At 46.2% G+C, this 18,391-nt stretch overlaps 1 protein-coding gene across 2 annotated transcripts in view; it reads left to right on the top strand.

The window, feature by feature from the left end:
* Sdk1 (sidekick cell adhesion molecule 1) overlaps positions 1–18,391 on the top strand; it is a 970,126-nt gene that overhangs the window by 817,236 nt on the left and 134,499 nt on the right. For both annotated transcript variants that reach the window (XM_052754191.1, XM_052754192.1), the window contains one exon: positions 18,110–18,219. In XM_052754191.1, the coding sequence (XP_052610151.1) occupies positions 18,110–18,219 (110 nt within the window). The remainder of the gene's footprint in view (positions 1–18,109; positions 18,220–18,391) is intronic.

The following is an 18,391-nucleotide window of genomic DNA, read 5'->3' as shown; positions in this document are numbered from 1 at the left end:
ACCCTCAAGAAAATCAAGCTACACAATTGTCTCACTATGCAGAGGGCCTAGTCCAGTCCCATGCAGGCTCCACAGCCATTGATCCAACTTTCATGAATTCCCACTAGTTTGGTTTGGTCGTCTTTGCATGTTTCCTCGTCATGATCCTGATGCACTTGTTCATAGAATCCCTCCTCTCTCTCTCTCTCCGACTGGACTCCTGGAGTTCTGCCTGGTGTTTGACTGTGGATCTCTGCATTTGGCTCCATCAGTCACTGAAGAAAAGCTCTGTGATGACGGTTAGGGTATTCACCGATCTGATCAGTAGGGCAAGCCAATTCAGTTCAGGCACCCTCTCCACTATTTCTAGTAGTCCAAGCTGGGGTTATCCTTGGGGATTCCTGGCAACTTCCCTAGTACTGGGTTTTTCTCTATCCCCATGATATCTCTTATTGCTTTCCCACTCCATCCCTGTTCCAAATCGACCATCCCATTCCTTTATGTTCTCATCCCCCATCCCCTACCCTCCATTGTCCACTCCTCACCCCCAGTTCACTCATGGAGATCTCATCTATTTCCCCTTCCCAGGGCGATCCATGCATCCTTCTTTGGGTCTTCCTTGTTAGCTGGCTTCTCTGGAGTTGTGGGTTGTTGTCTGGTTATCCTTTGCTTTACTTCTAGTATCCACTTATGAGTGGGTACATACCATGTTTGTCCTTCTGAGTCTGGGTTATCTCACTCAGGATGATATTTTCTAGTTCTATCCATTTGCCTGCAAATTTCATGGTGTCATTGTTTTTCTCTGCTGAGTAGTATTCGATTGTGTATATGTACCACATTTTCTTAATCCATTCTTCAGTTGAGGGGCATCTAGGTTGTTTCCAAGTTCTAGCTGTTATGAATAATGCTGCTATGAATGAACATAGTTGAACATGTGTCCCTGCGGTATGATTGAGCATTCCTTGGATATGCACCCAAGAGTGGTATAACTGGGTCTTGAAGTAGATTGATTCCCAACTTTCTGAGAAACCACCACACTGATTTCCAAAGTGGCTATACAAGTTTGCACTCCCACCAACAGTGGAGGAGTGTTCTGCTTGCTCCACATCCTCTCCAACATATGCTGTCTGCAGTGCTTTTCATCTTAGCCATTCTGACAGGTGTAAGATGGTATCTCAGAGTTGTTTTGATTTGCATTTCCCTGATGACTAAGGATGCTGAGCATTCCTATGTCTTTCAGCCATTTGAAATTCTTCCTTTGAGAATTCTTTGTTTAGCTTTATAGCCCATTTTTTTAAATTGGATTCTTCGTTATTTTGATGTCTAGTTCTTGAGTTCTTTATATATTTTGGAGATCAGCCCTCTGTCAGATGTTGGTGAAAATCTTTTCCCAATTCTGTAGGCTGTTGTTTTGTCTTATTTACTGTGTCCTTTGCCTTACAGAAGCTTCTCAATTTCATGAGGTCCCATTTATTAATTGTTGCTCTCAGTGTCTGTACTACTGGTGTTAATTTAGAAAATGGTCTTCTATGCCAATATGTTCAAGACTACTTCCTACTTTCTCTTCTATCAGATTCAGTGTAACTGGTTTTATATTGAGGTCTTTGATCCACTTGGACTTGAGTTTTGTGCATGGTGATAGATATGGATCTATTTGCAATCTTCTGCATGTTGACATCCAGTTATGCCAGCACCATTTGTTGAAGATGTTTTCTTTTTTCCATTGTACAGTTTTTGCTTCTTTGTCAAAAATCAGGTGTTCATAGGTGTGTGGATTAATGTCAGGGTCTTCAATTCAATTCCATTGGGCCACATGTCAGTTTTTCTGCCAATACCAGGCTATTTGTATTACTATGGCTCTATAGTAGAACTTGATGTCAGGGATGATGATGCCTTCAGAGGTGGCTTTGTTGTACAGGATTCTTTTAGCTATCCTGGGTTTTCTGTTTTTCCAAATGAAGTTGAGTTGTTTCTTTCTAGGTCTGTGAAGAATTGTGTTGGGATTTTGATGGGGATTGCATTGAATTTGTAGATTGCTTTTGGTAAGATTGCCATTTTTACTATGTTAATCCTACCTATCCATGAGCATGGGAGATCTTTCCATTTTCTGATATCTTCTTCAATTTCTTTCTTCAAGGACTCAAAGTTCTTATCATACAGGTCTTTCACTTGCTTAGTCAGAGTTACCCCAAGGTATTTTATATGATTCGTGGCTATTGTAAAGGGTGATGTTTCTCTGATTTCTTTTTCAGCCCATTTATCATTTGTATATAGGAGAGGTACTGATTTTTTTGAGTTAATCTTGTATCCTGCCATATTACTGAAGGTGTTTGTCAGCTATAGGAGTTCCCTGTTAGAATTTTTGGGGTCACTTATGTATACGATCATGTCATCTGCAAATAGTGAAAGTCTGACTTCTTCCTTTCCAATTTGTATCCCCTTTGATCTCCTTTTGTTGTCTTATTGCTCTAACTAGAACTTCAAGTACTATATTGAATAAATATGGGGAAAGTGGACAGCCTTGTCTTGTTCCTGATTTTAGTGGAATCACTTTGAGTTTCTCTCCATGTACTTTGATGGTGGCTGTTGGCTTGATGTAAATTGCCTTTATTATGTTTAGGTATGTTCCTTGTATTCTTGTTCTCTCCAAGACCTTTATCGTGAAGGGGTGTTGGATTTTGTCAAAGGTCTTTTCAGCATCTAATGAAATGATCATGTGGTTTTTTTTTTTCTTTCAGTTTGTTTATATGGTGTATTACATTGACAGATTTTCATATGTTAAACCCTCCTTGCATCTCTGGGATGAAGCCTACTTGATCATGGTGGATAATTTTTTTGATGTGTTCTTGGAGTTGGTTTGCCAATATTTTATTGAGTATTTTTGCATCAATGTTCATGAGGGAGATTGGTCTATAATTTGTTGCTAAAGTTTTCCTGCCTGGCCCACAGTCAGGACAAATCTCTATCACCCGCCAGTCCCACAGCCACTCAGACCTGACCAAATAAACACAGAGACTTATATTGGTTTCAAACTGTATGGCCGTGGCAGGCTTCTTGCTAACTGTTCTTACAGCTTAAATTAATGTATTTCTATTAATCTATACCTTGCCACGTGGCTTGTGGCTTACCGGTACTTTACATCTTCCTTGTCCTGATGGCGGCTGGCAGTGTCTCTCCCACCCAGCTTCCTGTTCTCTCAATTCTCCTCTCTCTTAGTCCCGCCTATACTTCCTGCCTGGCCATTGACCAATCAGTGATTTATTCATTGACCAATCAGCAACACATTTGACATACAGACCATCCCACAGCAATAATTCTCATTGTTTGTTGCATTTTTGTGTGGCTTGGTAATCAGAGCAACTTGTAGCCTCATAAAAGGAGTTTGATAACCTTCCTTCTGTTTCTATTGTGTGGAACAATTTAAAGAGTATTGGTATTAACTCTTCTTTGAAACCATCTGGTCCTGGACTTTTTTTGGTTGGGAGACTTTTAATGACTATTTCTATTTCCTTAGACATTATTAGTCTATTTAAATTGTTTATCTGGTCTTGATTTAACTTTGATATGTGGTATCTATCCAGAAAATTGTTCATTTCTTTTATATTTTCCAATTCTGTGGAGTACAGGTTTTTGAAGTATGACCTGATGATTCTCTGGATTTCCTCGTTGTCTGTTGTTATGTCTCCCTTTTCATTTCTGATTTTCTTAATTTGAATGCTCTCTCTCTCTCTGCCTTTTGGTTAATTTGGATAAGGGCTTGTCTTTCTTGTTGATTTTCTCAAAGAAGCAACTCTTTGTTTCATTGATTCTTTGTATTGTTCTCTTTGTTTCTATTTTATTGATTTCAGCTCTCAATTTGATTATTTCCTGGTGTATATTCCTCCTGGGTGAGTTTGCTTCTTTTTATTCTAGAGCTTTTAGGTGTGCTGTTAAGTCACTAGTGTGAGATTTCTCCAACTTCTTTATGTGGGCATTTAGTGCTATGAATTTTCCTCTTAGCACTGCTTTCATAGTGTCCCATAAGTTTGGGTATGTAGAACATCCATTTTTATTGAATTCTAATAAAAAAAATCACTTTAATGATACTCTGCATAGCTAATGCTCAAAGAGATTTTTTTAAAAGAATTCTAGGAAATCTTTAATTTCTTTCTTTATTTGTTCCTTGACCAATTGGTGATTCAGTTGAACATTATTCAGTTTCCATGAGATTGTAGGCTTTCTGTAATTTCTGTTGTTGTTGAAATCTAACTTTAAGCCATCATGGTTTGTGGAATACAGGAGGTTATTCCACTTTTTTTGTACCTGTTGAGATTTGCTTTGTGAACGAGTATGTGGTCAATTTTAGAGAAGGTTCCATGGGGTGCTAAGAAGAAGGTATATTCTTTTTTGTTAGGGTGGAATATCCTGTAGATATCTGTTAAGTCCATTTGAGTCATAACATCTGTTAGGTCCTTTATTTCTCTGTGTTGAAGTTTCACACTATTAATGTATGGGGTTTTATGTGTAATTTTAAGTAGTATTTCTTTTACATATGTGGGTGCCCTTGTATTTGGGGCATAAATGTTCAGAATTGAAACTTCATCTTGGTGGATTTTTCCTGTGACAAATATGTAATGTCCTGATCTCTTTTGATTTTAATTTGAAGTCTATTTTGTTAGATATTAGGATAGCTACACCAGCTTGCTTCTTAAGACCATTTTATTGGAAAATCTTTTCCCAGCCTTCCAGTCTGAAGTAGTGTCTGTCTTTGAAGTTGAGGTTTGTTTCTTATATGCAGCAGAAGGATGGGTCCTGATTTTGTATCCATTCTGTTAGCCTGTGTCTTTTTATAGCTGAATTAAGTCCATTGATATTAAGGGATATTAATGACCAGTGATTGTTCATTCCTGTTATCTTTTGGTGGTAGTGTGTATGTATTTCTCTTCTTCAGGGTTTACTACTGTGAGTTTATCTATTGCCTGTGTTTTTGTGGGTGTATTTGACTTCCTTAGGTTGGAATTTTCCTTCTAGTACTTTCTTTAGGGCTGGATTTGTGAATAGGTATTGTTTAAATCTGGTTTTGTCTTGGAATGTCTTCTTCACTCCGTATATGGTGATTGAAAGTTTTTCTGGGTATATTAAGTCTAGGTTGGCATCCATGGTCTCTTAGTGTCTGCATTACATCTGTCTAGGACCTTCTGGCTTTCAAAGTCTCCATTGAAAAGTCAGGTGTTATTCTGATGGGTCTGCCTTTATAAGTCACTTGGCCTTTTTCCTTTTCTACTCTTAATATTCTTTCTTTATGTTTAGTGGTTTAATTATTATGTGGCAAGAGGACTTTGGGGGGGGCGTCTAGTCTGTTTGGTGTTCTATAGGCTTCTTGTATCTTCATAGATATTTCTTTCTTTAAGTGGGGAAAGTTTTCTTCTATCATTTTGTTGAATATATTTTCTGTGCCTTTGAGTTGGTATTCTTCTCCTTCTTCTATCCCTATTATTCTTAGATTTGGTCTTTTCATGGTGTCCCAGATTTCTTGGACATTTTGTGTTATGACTTTTTTGGCTTTGGTATTTTCTTTGACTGACGAATCTATTTCCTCTATTGTATCCTCTACACTAGAGATTCTCTCTTCCATCTCTTGTATTCTGTTGGTTATGCTTGCATCTGTGTTTCCTGTTTGTTTACTTTTCTATTTCCAGCATTCCCCTGTTTGTGTCTTCTTCATTGTTTCTATTTAACTTTTCAGGTCTTGAACTGTTTCCTTCACATGTTTAATTGCTTTTTCATGGTTTTCTTGACTTTCTTTAAGGGATTTATGGATTTCTTCCAATTTTTTGTTTGTCTTTTCCTCATTTTCTTTAAGGGAATTTTTCATTTCCTCTTTAAAGGGCTCTAGCATCTTCATGAAGTTATTTTTAAGGTCGCTTTCTTCTGGCCAACTTTTATATGAGTTTTGGGAATTTGAGCTCACTTACACAGTAGGCACTTTATCCACAATCCACCTCACCAGCCCCCTTCTGTATTTCTGTCATGTGGTTACTGTCCTTGTCTTCTTGGGAATGTTAACTGGGTGAGACCAGGACCCTTGCCATCTAGCCTGGGCCATGACCTCACACTGAGACATATGCACAAGGCAGGTGCCAAGGAGCTCCGGCTGTGCCAGCAGGTGGCTCATGTCACAAATGCCACCTGGAGACACCACAGCCTGTCTGGTGAAAGGAGAGCTCCTCCTTTAAGGTGTCTCATATCTCTTTGGCTCCCTGTCACCTTGCAAGGTGACAGACTCCACAGGCCACACCCTCTCAGCCCCACTTCAAGCTCTGCAAGACAGCATGTCTGACCCCACGCAGACCACCTCCTGTCCCTCCCCACTGTGGACAATGTCTGGGCTCCCATGGACCCCAGAGAAGCATCTGTCAGCATTGCAGTTGGAGTAAACCCCCACCACCATTGAATTCCTTTTTCCTAATAGGAGACTGACATTATTTTCCAGTTGTCTGGCGTATGTACAGAGGAAAGCCATCGGTGGCTCTAATGGGCCCTTTTGGCAATAGCACGGTGGTCTATATAAGTCTGCAGAGGCGGGTTCAGCTGTGGCTCTGACATGGCACCTCCCTCTACGCAGTTGGGTTCTGTGGTGACAGGTAACTTGGAAGCACACTCGGATATTTTCAAATGTTTATTGTTTGTGTGATTGTCCGTAATGACACCCTTGCCATGACTTTTTGTCAGCACCCTGAGCAGATAGGATATCTCTAAGGCTTGAAGACTATGAACTCGGCCTTTTTGCTTACTAGTCTAGCAGAGTATTTCCGATCCTATTATGAGGACTCCTGAAAACTGCTTAGTCGGTGAAGTGCCTGTTGCCCAAGCCTGAGGATCCCTGGCACCCACGGTAAAGCCAGACTGGGTAGCACACTCCAGTAGCCCCGTTGCTAGAGAGGCAGGGGCAAGAGGATCCCAGGGGCTTGTTGGCACAGTCTAGCAGAATCAGCCAGCTCCAGGTTCAGGTAGAGATGCTGGCTCAGAAATTAAGGTGGAGAGCGATAGAGGAGACCCTCTGGCCTTCACATCTATGTGCACATGTATATATCACATCCACAGATAAGTACAAGTATGTACCTACTCCATACATGCACCCATATACACACAAACATATACACACACCACATACACACTCCCCTCATACATACATCACACACATCACCCATAGAATATACATACACATACTACACATATCACACATAAACATACCACATATATACTGCCCATACACACATACATACCATGTACATATGCACCACATATACACACCACACACACCAGATCAGCGTCACCAGGCTTAGTATCACCAGGGTCAGTGTCTCCCGAAACCTTGAGGACCATCCTGTGTCCTGGTCCCTTCACACTAATTCTTTTGCTTTAGATCTGTCTATGTGCTTCATTTTTCTGGTCTTTGGATCTTCCATCCATTTCCTCCCTTCATCCCTTGCTGCCTTGCACCCAGAAAGCATTTATTAAGCACCAACTGTTTGGTAGATTTGATTGTTTCTAGTGTCATGCTACAGAGCAGAGGACCAAGGTGGCTGGGCTATTTCTGGCCCCAGGTGCTTACACACACACACACACACACACACACACACACACACACTCCCTGAAGGAACTCAGAGGTTTTGTAGAGAAGGCAGATGGAGAAGTGACCTAACGACTGACTGTTATCAGTGAGGCTGGGCAGGGTGCACGTGCTAAGATGTTGCTGGCAGACTCAGAGAATGCTCCTTGAGGAGGTGAGGTCATGGTTAGGACATGAGGGAGATTCCTATTACAGCAGGAAAAGGACATCCCAGACAGGCAGGGGTGTGGGAGGAGAGGCTTGGAGGGAGGGAAGTGTCTGGCACCTGTTGGTGATGGTGGTGTGTTTTTTTTTTTTCTGAGACAAGATCTATCTTTCTCTCTCTCTCTCTCTCTCTCTCTCTCTCTCTCTCTCTCTCTCTCGTGTGTGTGTATGTGTGTGTGTGTGTGTGTGTGTGTGTGTGTGTGTGTGTGTGTGTATTCATGTGTCACACACAGATGACATCAAGTGACTGTGAATACACACAGGAAGGCATCAGGTGCCCCCCTTCCCTTCTCTGCCTTATTCCCTTAAGTCACACTCTCCTGCTGAACTCGGAGCTCATCATTTTTCATCAGGGTTGGCAGCCAGCAAGCCTTGGTGATCCTCCTGTCTCCTAACTCTCCAATCCCCACCACATCTCTAACAACCTCCCCCAGTCCCCATCACTCAGGTTACAGGGGCACATATGGCCACACCAGTCTGTTTATGAGAGTGCTGGGGATCCAAACTCAGGTCTCATACTTGCACAGCAAGCCTTAAACCCACTATGTAGTTCTGGATGGCCTCCAACTTAAAGCCATTCTCCTGCCTCAACCACCCCAGTGGGATTACAGGCATGCTCTAACATGCCCAGCTTCTTATTATGGAATTGAGAGACCAGCAGATCTTGGGCTAAGCAGCATTAAAATGGAACTTTATTTCTCCAACACCCCTTTGTTAGGAGTTGGAGGAGAGGGGCAAATGGACCAGAGCCATCACTGTGGTTTCCAGAGGAGACAACAGGTGAGACCAGGAAAGCAGTAGGGAAAGCAATGGTAGCATCTGTGGTGGTCTCGGCCTGTGGTTTGGGATGTGCAATGGCAATAATGCCATGAGCGCCCGGAACAACCATGCAATAGGTTTGGAGTCATGACCTTTTCCCAGACCACTGAATTATGGTGCAGTCCTCTAGGACATGAGGCTGTCCAGCAGTAGTGACAGCAGCTCCCGGCACCCTGAGACCACAGTGGAGAATGACACCCTGCACCCCAGCAATCTGTGCTGCGCAGCTGGGCTGTCCTGTAGGTCAAATGGACTCTGCGCATTTTAAGGGGAGAGCATTCTGGCCACATCACTTGCATTGTCCTCATGGGGGTTCTGATCATGTTTTGGGGTGACTTTATCATCCTTGCTTTATGGATAAGGCTGAGCATCTCAGGCCAGCTTCCAGGTATGTTTGAATGTGGAGTTCAAGCCCCTCCACGGGGGTCCTTGTTCTGTGGTAAATCAGAAGTCTTTGTGGGCATTTTCCAGATTTAGAGGCAGTACCATAAACCCCCTGGGTCTGAGGAGGCTCCTTGTTGCTCTTTGAGAGCATCAGACCTGGTGGGAAAGGCAGGACCAACCCAGACTTCAGCCACTCACCAGCTCTGACAGATGTGCAGGGCCCAGCACTATGCAAATAAACACAAGCCAGTCACAGGGTCAAGATGGCAGGGCTACCGGGAGGTTCAAGTCTGTCCCTAAGTCCACACTGCTGGGGCTCAGCACCGGAGGACTCTGACTCCAAAACCCAGAAAGTGTTGAATATAGAGAAGGCTGGGAGAAGTCTCCTCCTGAAGAGGGGGGCTCTTAGGGAGAGCTGCACCCCTAAGGGGAGAAAAGGAGGAGTGGGAGACATTGTCAGATGGGACACTGTGAAGAATGATGAATAGATTACCTCACATGTAGGGGGACATGAGACAGGTGCTGTGGACCTAATGTGTGTTTCTTCCAAATGAATATATTGAAGCCTTTCCCCAAAGGATCATATTAGGAGTGGGGCCTTTGGAAGGTAATTAGGACATGAGGGTGGAGCCCCTTTGAATAAAGTTAATGCCCTTATTAGAAGGGTTGGGATGTGGCTCGATGGTAGAGCACCTGCCTAGAATCCCCCAGTGAGGGGCTGGGGTGTGACTCAGTGGTAGAGCACCTGCCTAGAATCCCCCAGTGAGGGGCTGGGGTGTGGCTCAGTGGTAGAACACCTGCCTTGAATCCCCCAGTGAGGGGCTGGGGTGTGGCTCAGTGGTAGAACACCTGCCTTGAATCCCCCAGTGAGGGGCTGGGGTGTGGCTCAGTGGTAGAGCATCTGCCTAGAATCCCCCAGTGAGGGGTTAGGAGTGTGGCTCAGTGGTAGAGCACCTGCCTAGAATCCCCCAATGAGGGGCTGGGGTGTGGCTCAGTGGTAGAGCACCTGCCTAGAATCCCCCAGTGAGGGGTTAGGGGTGTGCATCATTGTTATAGCACCTTTCACCTGGAGGCTCAATGGCAGAGCACTTCCTAGCATGTATGAGGCCCTGGCTTCCATTCCCAGCATTACATTTAAAATAAAAGTAGCACCCCAGAAAGCTCCCACTCCCTTTATGCCACATGAGGATTCAAATCAGAAATGGCCTGTCACCGGTACATCCCAGTCCTGATCATGCAGCCTCCAGAATTGGGAGGCAGTGAGTTTCTGTGGTGTGTGTTACAGCAGCCTGAACCAGCTCAGACACAGTAGGGGCTACTGGCCTAGAACCTGGGCAGCCAGGCCCAGCACAGCAGCATTCTCTTTTAAATTCACTGAGCTAGACCATCAGCACAGTCCAAGAAAGGGCAGAGAGCCTCAATGTGGGGCCTCAGGGTCCTGTGACAGATTACCCAGGTCCACAAGGAGGTTCTGTCACCAAGAGACAGCAGAGGAAGACAAAGGACAATGCCATTTGGGAGCCCTGGAGGCAAAAAAGAAAGAACTTGGGGAAGTCAGAGGGAGACCAAAAGAGCCAGTGCCTGAGAAGCCAAGACCACAGATTCAGATCAGAAGAATTGGCAGAAAATCCAGACAGCCATTTCCCACTCCTGCATCAGGAGATATGAACATTGAAGACTGGGGAGACAGCTCGGTCAGTAATGTGCTTGCTGAGCAAGCACGAGGACCTGAGTCCAACCCCAGCCCTGGTGGAAAGGATCAGCTGTGGTGGGGCAGGATCAGGAGGATCCCTGGGGCTCTCTGCTCAGCAGCCCAGCCTAACCAGTAAACTCCGGCTTCAGTGAGAAACCCTGTCTCTCAACACAAGGTGGGATAGCATTGGGAGATGGTTCAGCAGTTCAGAGCGCTTGTTGCTCCTGCAGAGGACCCAGTTTCCATTCCCAGCACCCACATGGCAGCTCACAATCCCCTGTAACTCCAGTTCCAGGGGAGCCGATGCCCTCTTCTGACCTCCACAGGAACCAGGCACACAAACAGTGCCCATACGTACATGCAGGCAAAACACTGAAACATATAAAATAAGTAAATCTCCAAAAAATAAAAGAAAGAAAAGAAAAAACAAACAAGAAGTGGCAGCTGCCTGAGGAAGAGGACCTGAGCGCATGTGATGTACAAGCACATATGTGTATGTGGGCATTCACATGCACAGTCATGAACACAAACACAGAGAGTGAGTGAGTGAGTGTGTGTGAGAGAGGGGGGGGGGGAGAGAGGGGGAGGGACAGAGGAGGAGGGAGAATTTAATTGTGAAGCAAACAAAAGGAAACATACTACACTATGTAGGAGGAAAGGCAGACACTAACTAGAGGGAAGGGCTGCACAAATCCTGCCCTTCTCAAAGCTGGCAGCCTCCTTGCCAGCTGAGATCAATCAAGGGCTAAGGAGAATCCCCTTAACAACTCATTAGCTTGCAAGAGTTCCGGATCTGCTCAGGGAACTGGCCTTTGGGCCTCCCCAAGCCTCTGGTTCCTTCCTGGCTGGGCTGTGCTTTTGCCAGAAGTGCAAACCCCATCTGTCCCTCTGCCTCCGTGCCCTCCAGCGCCCCTCGTTTGGGGGAGCTTCATTTGGCTCAGGCACAGGGACACCACAGGGTCTGAGTATCTGCGAAGTTGCAAGTTTTCCTGCTGATGGCCTGAGTTTCAGGCAGGGTGCATGGGGCTGGCAGGTTTCCATGGAGCTCTGGAATGTCTGGCCCTCCGCTGGGCTCTGAGTGAGAGGACAGCTGCCTCCTTGTCAGCCCGTCCTCCTCATGCCCTCCTGATCATCTGTGTCATGCCTCTGGGATGAAGTTAATGACTGTCCCTGGATGAGCCACTGAAGTCCTGGGGATATGGGGTGCTGAGCAGATACCGAACTCCCCTAACAGAAGCCTTCGAAGTCCTGCCTAGGCCAATTGATTCCCTCAAAACTTCCCAGAAGCCCAGCTGAACCGAGAGATGTTTCTCATGCACACAACCCTGGTTGTGTAGAAACTCTGCTTGGCAGGAGTGGCAGGCTCTGAGATGTTTAGTTGTTAAATGAATGCGCATGTCCAAATGGGTCCTGCTTCCCGGTGAGCTGGTGCCAAATGCAGACTAGACATGGTGGCAGGTAAGCCATTGGCCCTCCTGGAGGAGCTTGTCACCTCCTCAGAGGGACTGTGCACTCCTTAATGCAATAAAGGACCTGCCCTGCAGAGTGGTGTTTGAAACGTGGGCATTTCAGCTTCTATAATAAGCATTGTAAAGTGCTGTTTGTTGGCTTTCAGAGAAAAGCAAGAAAGCCTTTCTAAATCCCGGCTTCCCTGTGGGAGCTTCAATTTGTTTTATCTTTAGAGCCCTGACTCACTCTGTGTCCTGTCTGCTAGTAGTGGCCAGTCACTTACTTCTAGAACACTCTAGTGTGATGGCCTGGAAGTTTACTGAGCCAGAGGAGCCAGGCAAGGATTAAAGAATCCTGGTCTCTTTAGATAAAGATGTAAACCTTCTGTCGTAGTGATGTAAGATTCTTGCCGGGTTCTGGTGGTTTGGGTAAGAATGTCTTTGGTGTCCCATACCAGCTACCCCACATTTTGTGCTGGTTTTTAAAAATCATTTACATGATCATTAGCATGTTGACTAAACAGGGCTGGACACCAAGTTTTACACTGGACCCCGAAGAAGGCTCTGGGGTATAGTGGAGAGTGAGACCCTATACTTACATGTGAGTGGCAATAATAACAGACAGGCAGGACCAGTATGAAGTTTGCCTTGTGCCTCTGGGGAGCATGCTCAAACAGGATGGATGCTTTTCCATTAAAGGGCTGGGTCCTGGAGAGATGATCTCTGTTGCATCTATGCATCTGTGCCATGGAGTCACAATGGTTAGCAACATACAAACCAATGAGCGTGGCTGTGTTCCAATAAAACTTTATCAACCAAAGCAAGAAAGGGGCCAGATTTGTTCTGTGGGCTCAATTTTACTGAGTAGTGAGCAGAGCCTGTTTCAAAGGCTGTTTGCTGGCTATCAAGCCTTGTAGAAACCTGATTTCTTACATGTTGATTGGCTAAATGCTGTCACATCAGATACTAAATTGTGAAGTTGCTAAGCTACAGGTTACGGTTATGTTGCTCCTGTAACCAGCTTTCTAACATCTTTGTCTTCTTTACTGTATTAGTTTGTATTTGGGGGTGTTTTATGAATATGCATATTGAAGCCAGAGGTCAACTTTCCACCTTATTTTTTGAGACAGACTCTCACTGAACCTGGAACTTACCGATTAGACCAAGCTGGCTAGACAGCAAGGATCCTCATGCCTCCCCCTCCCTGGCTCTGAGATTACAGGAACATGCCATTCCTAGCTTCTGGCTCTTTTACATGGGTTCCCAAGGATCGAACTGAGGTCCTCATACTTGTGTGGCATACACTTTACTGACTGAGCCATCTGTCCAGCCTGGACATTCTTTCTCCTACTGACGCTCAGATTTTGAGTCATATTCTCCTCCAAACCCATTTTACCATCCTGCTGGGTCCCTTTTTGATAAGCAAAATGAGTTTTGACACACATACTATTTGTATGAGTTACTCTTGAGGATCATGTCCTGACCCTGTCAGAGGTAGGCGGAAGGCAGCCTGAGTGCACAGGATGGGGACATCAAGCACCATCTGCTTGGTCAGAGATGGAGAGCTATCCCTGGACACTGTCTATGGATGCTTTCAGAAGAGGGAGACAGAGCATGGGGGGGCTATCTATAGAGGCTTCCAGAAGCAATAAAGCAGAGGTGGCTGCTCATGGAGGCTTCCAAAAGAGGGAGCAAGAAAGTAGAAGCAGTTCAAGGAAGCTCTGGCAGTTGCCTAGAGAAGGCAGGAGGAGCAGACATGTTGGAACCAGATTCAAGAGCTTTGCATGGACACAGGTGCTCAAGGCCATGTGGTACCTTCAGGTAATGACAAACAGTGATTAGGGAATATGACAGCAGAGCCATCTGGAGAGTCTGTCAGTCACTGTCCCATCTCCAAATCAGAGACCTGCACAAAGGGGACTTGGCATGGGAAAGGTCAAGGATGTGTGGGTCACACCCTAGTCCTATTCCATTATCTCAGTTGGCTTGATTGTAGCCTGGAAGTTCTATATTGAACTCAGCAGAATGGAAGACAGGAAATGAACCAGACAGCCCTCCATTTTGTAGACGCCAGCTATGGGACAGTGGCAACATGGGGGACTCTAAAGGGGAAGACGTTTGTCTTCTCCCACATAAGTCAGATACTGTCAGACTTAAGAGGAGAAGTAAGTAGGGACCCATGGCCCTGTCCTGCTGGCTTTGGCCCCTGTGGCATGAAGCTTGATCTTGGTCGATGGAGCAGCAGGCTCTTGTGCTCAATGCCTCACCCTTTCCTCTGAGTAGCAGCTCAAAGGTTGTCACTGCTCTTCCAACCCTCTTGGTCACATGATGGATGGACCTGAGTCCCAGAGCCACCACCCTGATCCATGCAGTCCCTGTAGAAGCATATATGGCCAAGAGTCATCTTATCATAGGGTAACATGGGAGGCCAGTGCTGGAGCCATCCACACGGTCAGGGAAGCACCTAGCCCTACGTAGATGTGCCTGGACCTAGAAGGAAGATGGACTGAGTCGAACATGCTGGACATCAAGGCAGAGGAAGACCCAGAGGATGTCTAGAACCAGCCTTCATTCAAGGAGGGTTTGCAAAAATCAGGCTGGGGGGCAGAGTCAGGCAGAGACAGGAGCATTCAGTTGTGCTGCAGGGACTTAGAGGATCAATTAAAGTCACTGTGCATCTGCTGCCCCCTCGCTCAGCACAGAGGACCCGGGTGGGAAAAGACACAGCCGTGGCCCCTCTCTGTGGAGCCCAGGTGGCAGGAATAGAGGCTAGACTTCCAGAGCCACCAAGATTTGTGGTGGTTGAGAGCACTCCCTGTTCCAGCCTCGCAGGTGGCCACATCTTCCCCCTAGTTCAGCAGCCTTGCTCAGTCGCAGAATCCCAGCTGCTCATTAGCCTCTCTGACCTCCAGCTCTTTCTCTGCCAGGTGTTCCTGGACAGCATCCCACCTTAAGTTTTAATGCTTCTTTTAAAAATTGAGATGAAATGCACAGAACACAAACTTTGCCATTTTAAAGAGGACCATTCCTAAGGTAGAAGACTTAGAGCATATTTCCGCTTCCACCGCGTCTCAGCTTATGAAACTCATCTCCAAGAACTTCCCTCCCTCTCCACCCCTGCTTCCCTCCCTCCCCACCCCTGCTTCCCCCCCTCTCCACCCCCTTCTCATTAAACATCTGGCCCCCCACCCCGGTCATTTCATAAAGGAGATTCTCACGCTATGTGGACTTGGGGACAGGCTTCTACCCAGCCCAATGTTTCTGAAGTCTGTCCACATAAAAGCAGATGCCAGTGCCAGTGCCCTGTGCCTCTTCATTTGGGAATATGTGCCTCAATTTTACCCTTGGGCTGTGGTGCACAGAGCACTGTGAACTGGTGTGTACTGTGCAGGTTCACACAATTGTATGCAGGTAAGTACAGGCATGTGCAGGTATGTGCATGTGTGCAGATGCATGCAGGTATATATAAGTGTATGCCATGTATGTGTATACATATATACATATACAAATACATACAGGTGTGTGGGTATATACATGTGTGCACACGTACATACAATAATGTTCAGGTGTATACAGGTACTTACCTATGTGTGCAGGTACATACAGATGTGTGCAAGTGTATGCCACTGTGTACATGTGTGGATACATACATACATACATATACAAGTACACACAGGTATATGTGGGTTCATACATGTGTGTATGCATATATATAGTCATATTCAGGTGAATTCAGGTGTGTATAGCTGCATACAGCTGTGTGAAGGTATTTACATGCGTACAGATACATTCAGATATCTTTTAGATGCCACAGATACATTTAGATGCCACTGTGTACATGTGTATGGATGCATACATACACATACAAGTACACAAGGTATGTGCAGGTACATACATGTGTGTACAAATGCATACAGTTCAATTCAGGTGAATACAGGTGTGTGCAGGTTCTTGCCTGTGTGTGCAGGTGCATCCAGGTGTGTGCATTAGTGTACGGTGTATGCCTCTGTCTTCCAGCTCTGCTGGGTGGAGACTAGAACGGACGTTTGGGTCTCATATGACACTCCGGCTCTTTTCTGCAGCTGTTTTCCTGCTTTAGTTTGGACTCCCCACAGCTCAGGCTGCTCGCTTTCGCTTACTGGTCCCTCCTTGTCCTTTGTCCTTTGCATCATTTCTGCAGCTTACCAAGGTCGTCATGAAGCCTCAGCGCCCCTCCTCTGTGGCTTGGCCACCTGCCAAGTTGCCTTCCTCTGTGAACTTAATGAGCACAAGGCCTGCCCTGTCATTTAAGTCACTTATGGGGCATTAGATGCCAGGGCAGGACTGAGCCTGGCTGAACCCGCTCTCAGCACACCCTCTGTTTGTATACCGTGATCCCAGGGTCACACAGCCACATGAACTGCACGAGTCAACAGACTGCTCACAGGAGCCACGGGCTGGAGCTCACAGCCATGTCCCCTGTGCGTTCTGTCCGGGACAGCCCAGGGTGTCATCAACTGGTTGATGAAGCTGGTTGGGGGCTTTCTTAGGCAGAACAAGCAACTAGGGTCAGGTTAGAGGTCACAGGAAGTGTGAGTGTACAATTGCTAACCAAGCAAGCCATGGACGTGTCGTTCCCAGAAGGAGAGGGGGATGCTGGGGGAATTCTAGGGACGCCCAATGCGGCCTCACACGCCAGCTTGGAAGGGACAAGTGTCTGTAAAGAGTGGTGCTCCTCAGACCAGCTCTGCCCTGAGGTGCTTCTGTGTGTGTCTGGGGGTGTATGGGGGGGGTGTATATATAAGTATGCATGTACATGTGTTCACCTGTATGTGTATACATCTGAGTATATATGCATGTGTTCATATGTTCACATGTGTTTGTGTGTGTGTGTACACATAAGTGTGCATGTACATGTGTTCACCTATGTGTACACATCTGAGTGTGTGTGTGTGTGTGTGTGTGTGTGTGTGTGTGTGTGTGTGTGTGTGTAGAGACCAGAGTCAACCTCAGGTGTCCTTTTTTCAGAGCACTGTCCATTTTGGTTTTGGGGGAGGTTTTTGTTTTGTTTTTTGAGACAGCCATGGGGCTCATTGATCCAGCTTGGTTAACTGGTCAGAGAACCCCAAGACTCTGTCTGTCTCCACCTCCCAAGCTCAGGAATTACAAGTGTGTGCCAATATGCCTGTCTTAAAAATACATTATGTGTGTATGTGTCTATAGGGATACTTGAGTGCAGTGCCCTTAGAGGCCAGAAGAGGGCATCAGATCCCTGAAGCTGGAGTTGCAGGTGTTTGTGAGCTGATGTGGGTGCTGGGAACTCACCTCAGGTCCTCTGCAAGTACAGTGTGTGCTCTTAGCCCCTGAGCCATCTCGACAGCCCTCAGGCCTACATCTGGGGATCAGATCTCAAGTCCCCATGTAGTGCAGCAGGCACTTTACTGGTGAGTCATCTCGCCAGCTCCCAGCGTCCTTTGTCAGAAGAGACAAGGCCTGCACGCAGGAACTCAAGCACTTCCTTATGCCTGCCAGTGCAGCCACTGTGGTGTATGCTCGGGGAGGGAAAGGTCAGGTGGTGCCCGGGGGCCAGCAAGTGGTGTCAAGGGCTCTGGACCCTAGCAAGGAGGACGTCATCACTGCACACTGTGGGGTCCTACCTGAGTCTTCCTTCCTGAGCCTCTCTTACTTGTCAGATGAGAAAAGGACAAGGCAGTGGGGATGATCCTCTCCATCACCCAGAATCTGAGCCACAGCTGGCCCTCTTGAGGCCAACTTCTTGAGTTTTGAACTAAAACCTTCCCAGATGTCATGTGCACTGAGAATAACAGGAGTCTGAATCTCCATGGGTATGTGTGTAGGAACCAGGAGCTCCCAGGTGTGAGCTACACGGTGGCTGTGTTCAGCCTATTATACCCAGTAGATGCATACAGAATACCAAACAGCCTTGGTCACCATGGTGAGCCCAGTCCATTGCAGGATCTCTTTCCACAGGTCGGGGCCATCGGTGATGAGGAGGAGTGGGTCACCCTCTATGAGGAAGAGAACGAGCCTGACGCCCAGACGCTGGAAATTCCAAACCTCACGCCCTACACACACTACAGGTGAGAACCGCATGTGGGTAGTGGCTGCAGCTGGACGTGTTTGTAGTATGAGAAACCAGATGTCAGGTGGAAAATAGAATTCTCTAAGCAGAGGGCTGGGGAGATGGTTCAGCTGGTGAGGGCCTGAGTTTGCCTTGCTAGGAGCCCATTAAACCTGCCTGGGGACTATGGC

This window comes from Peromyscus californicus, unplaced genomic scaffold (assembly GCF_007827085.1).
Source record: "Peromyscus californicus insignis strain IS unplaced genomic scaffold, ASM782708v3 Scaffold_2__1_contigs__length_46816999, whole genome shotgun sequence".
Taxonomy (NCBI): domain Eukaryota; kingdom Metazoa; phylum Chordata; class Mammalia; order Rodentia; family Cricetidae; genus Peromyscus; species Peromyscus californicus.
Note: the sequence above shows the minus strand (reverse complement) of the source record. Positions and strands in the feature narration are given on the sequence as shown.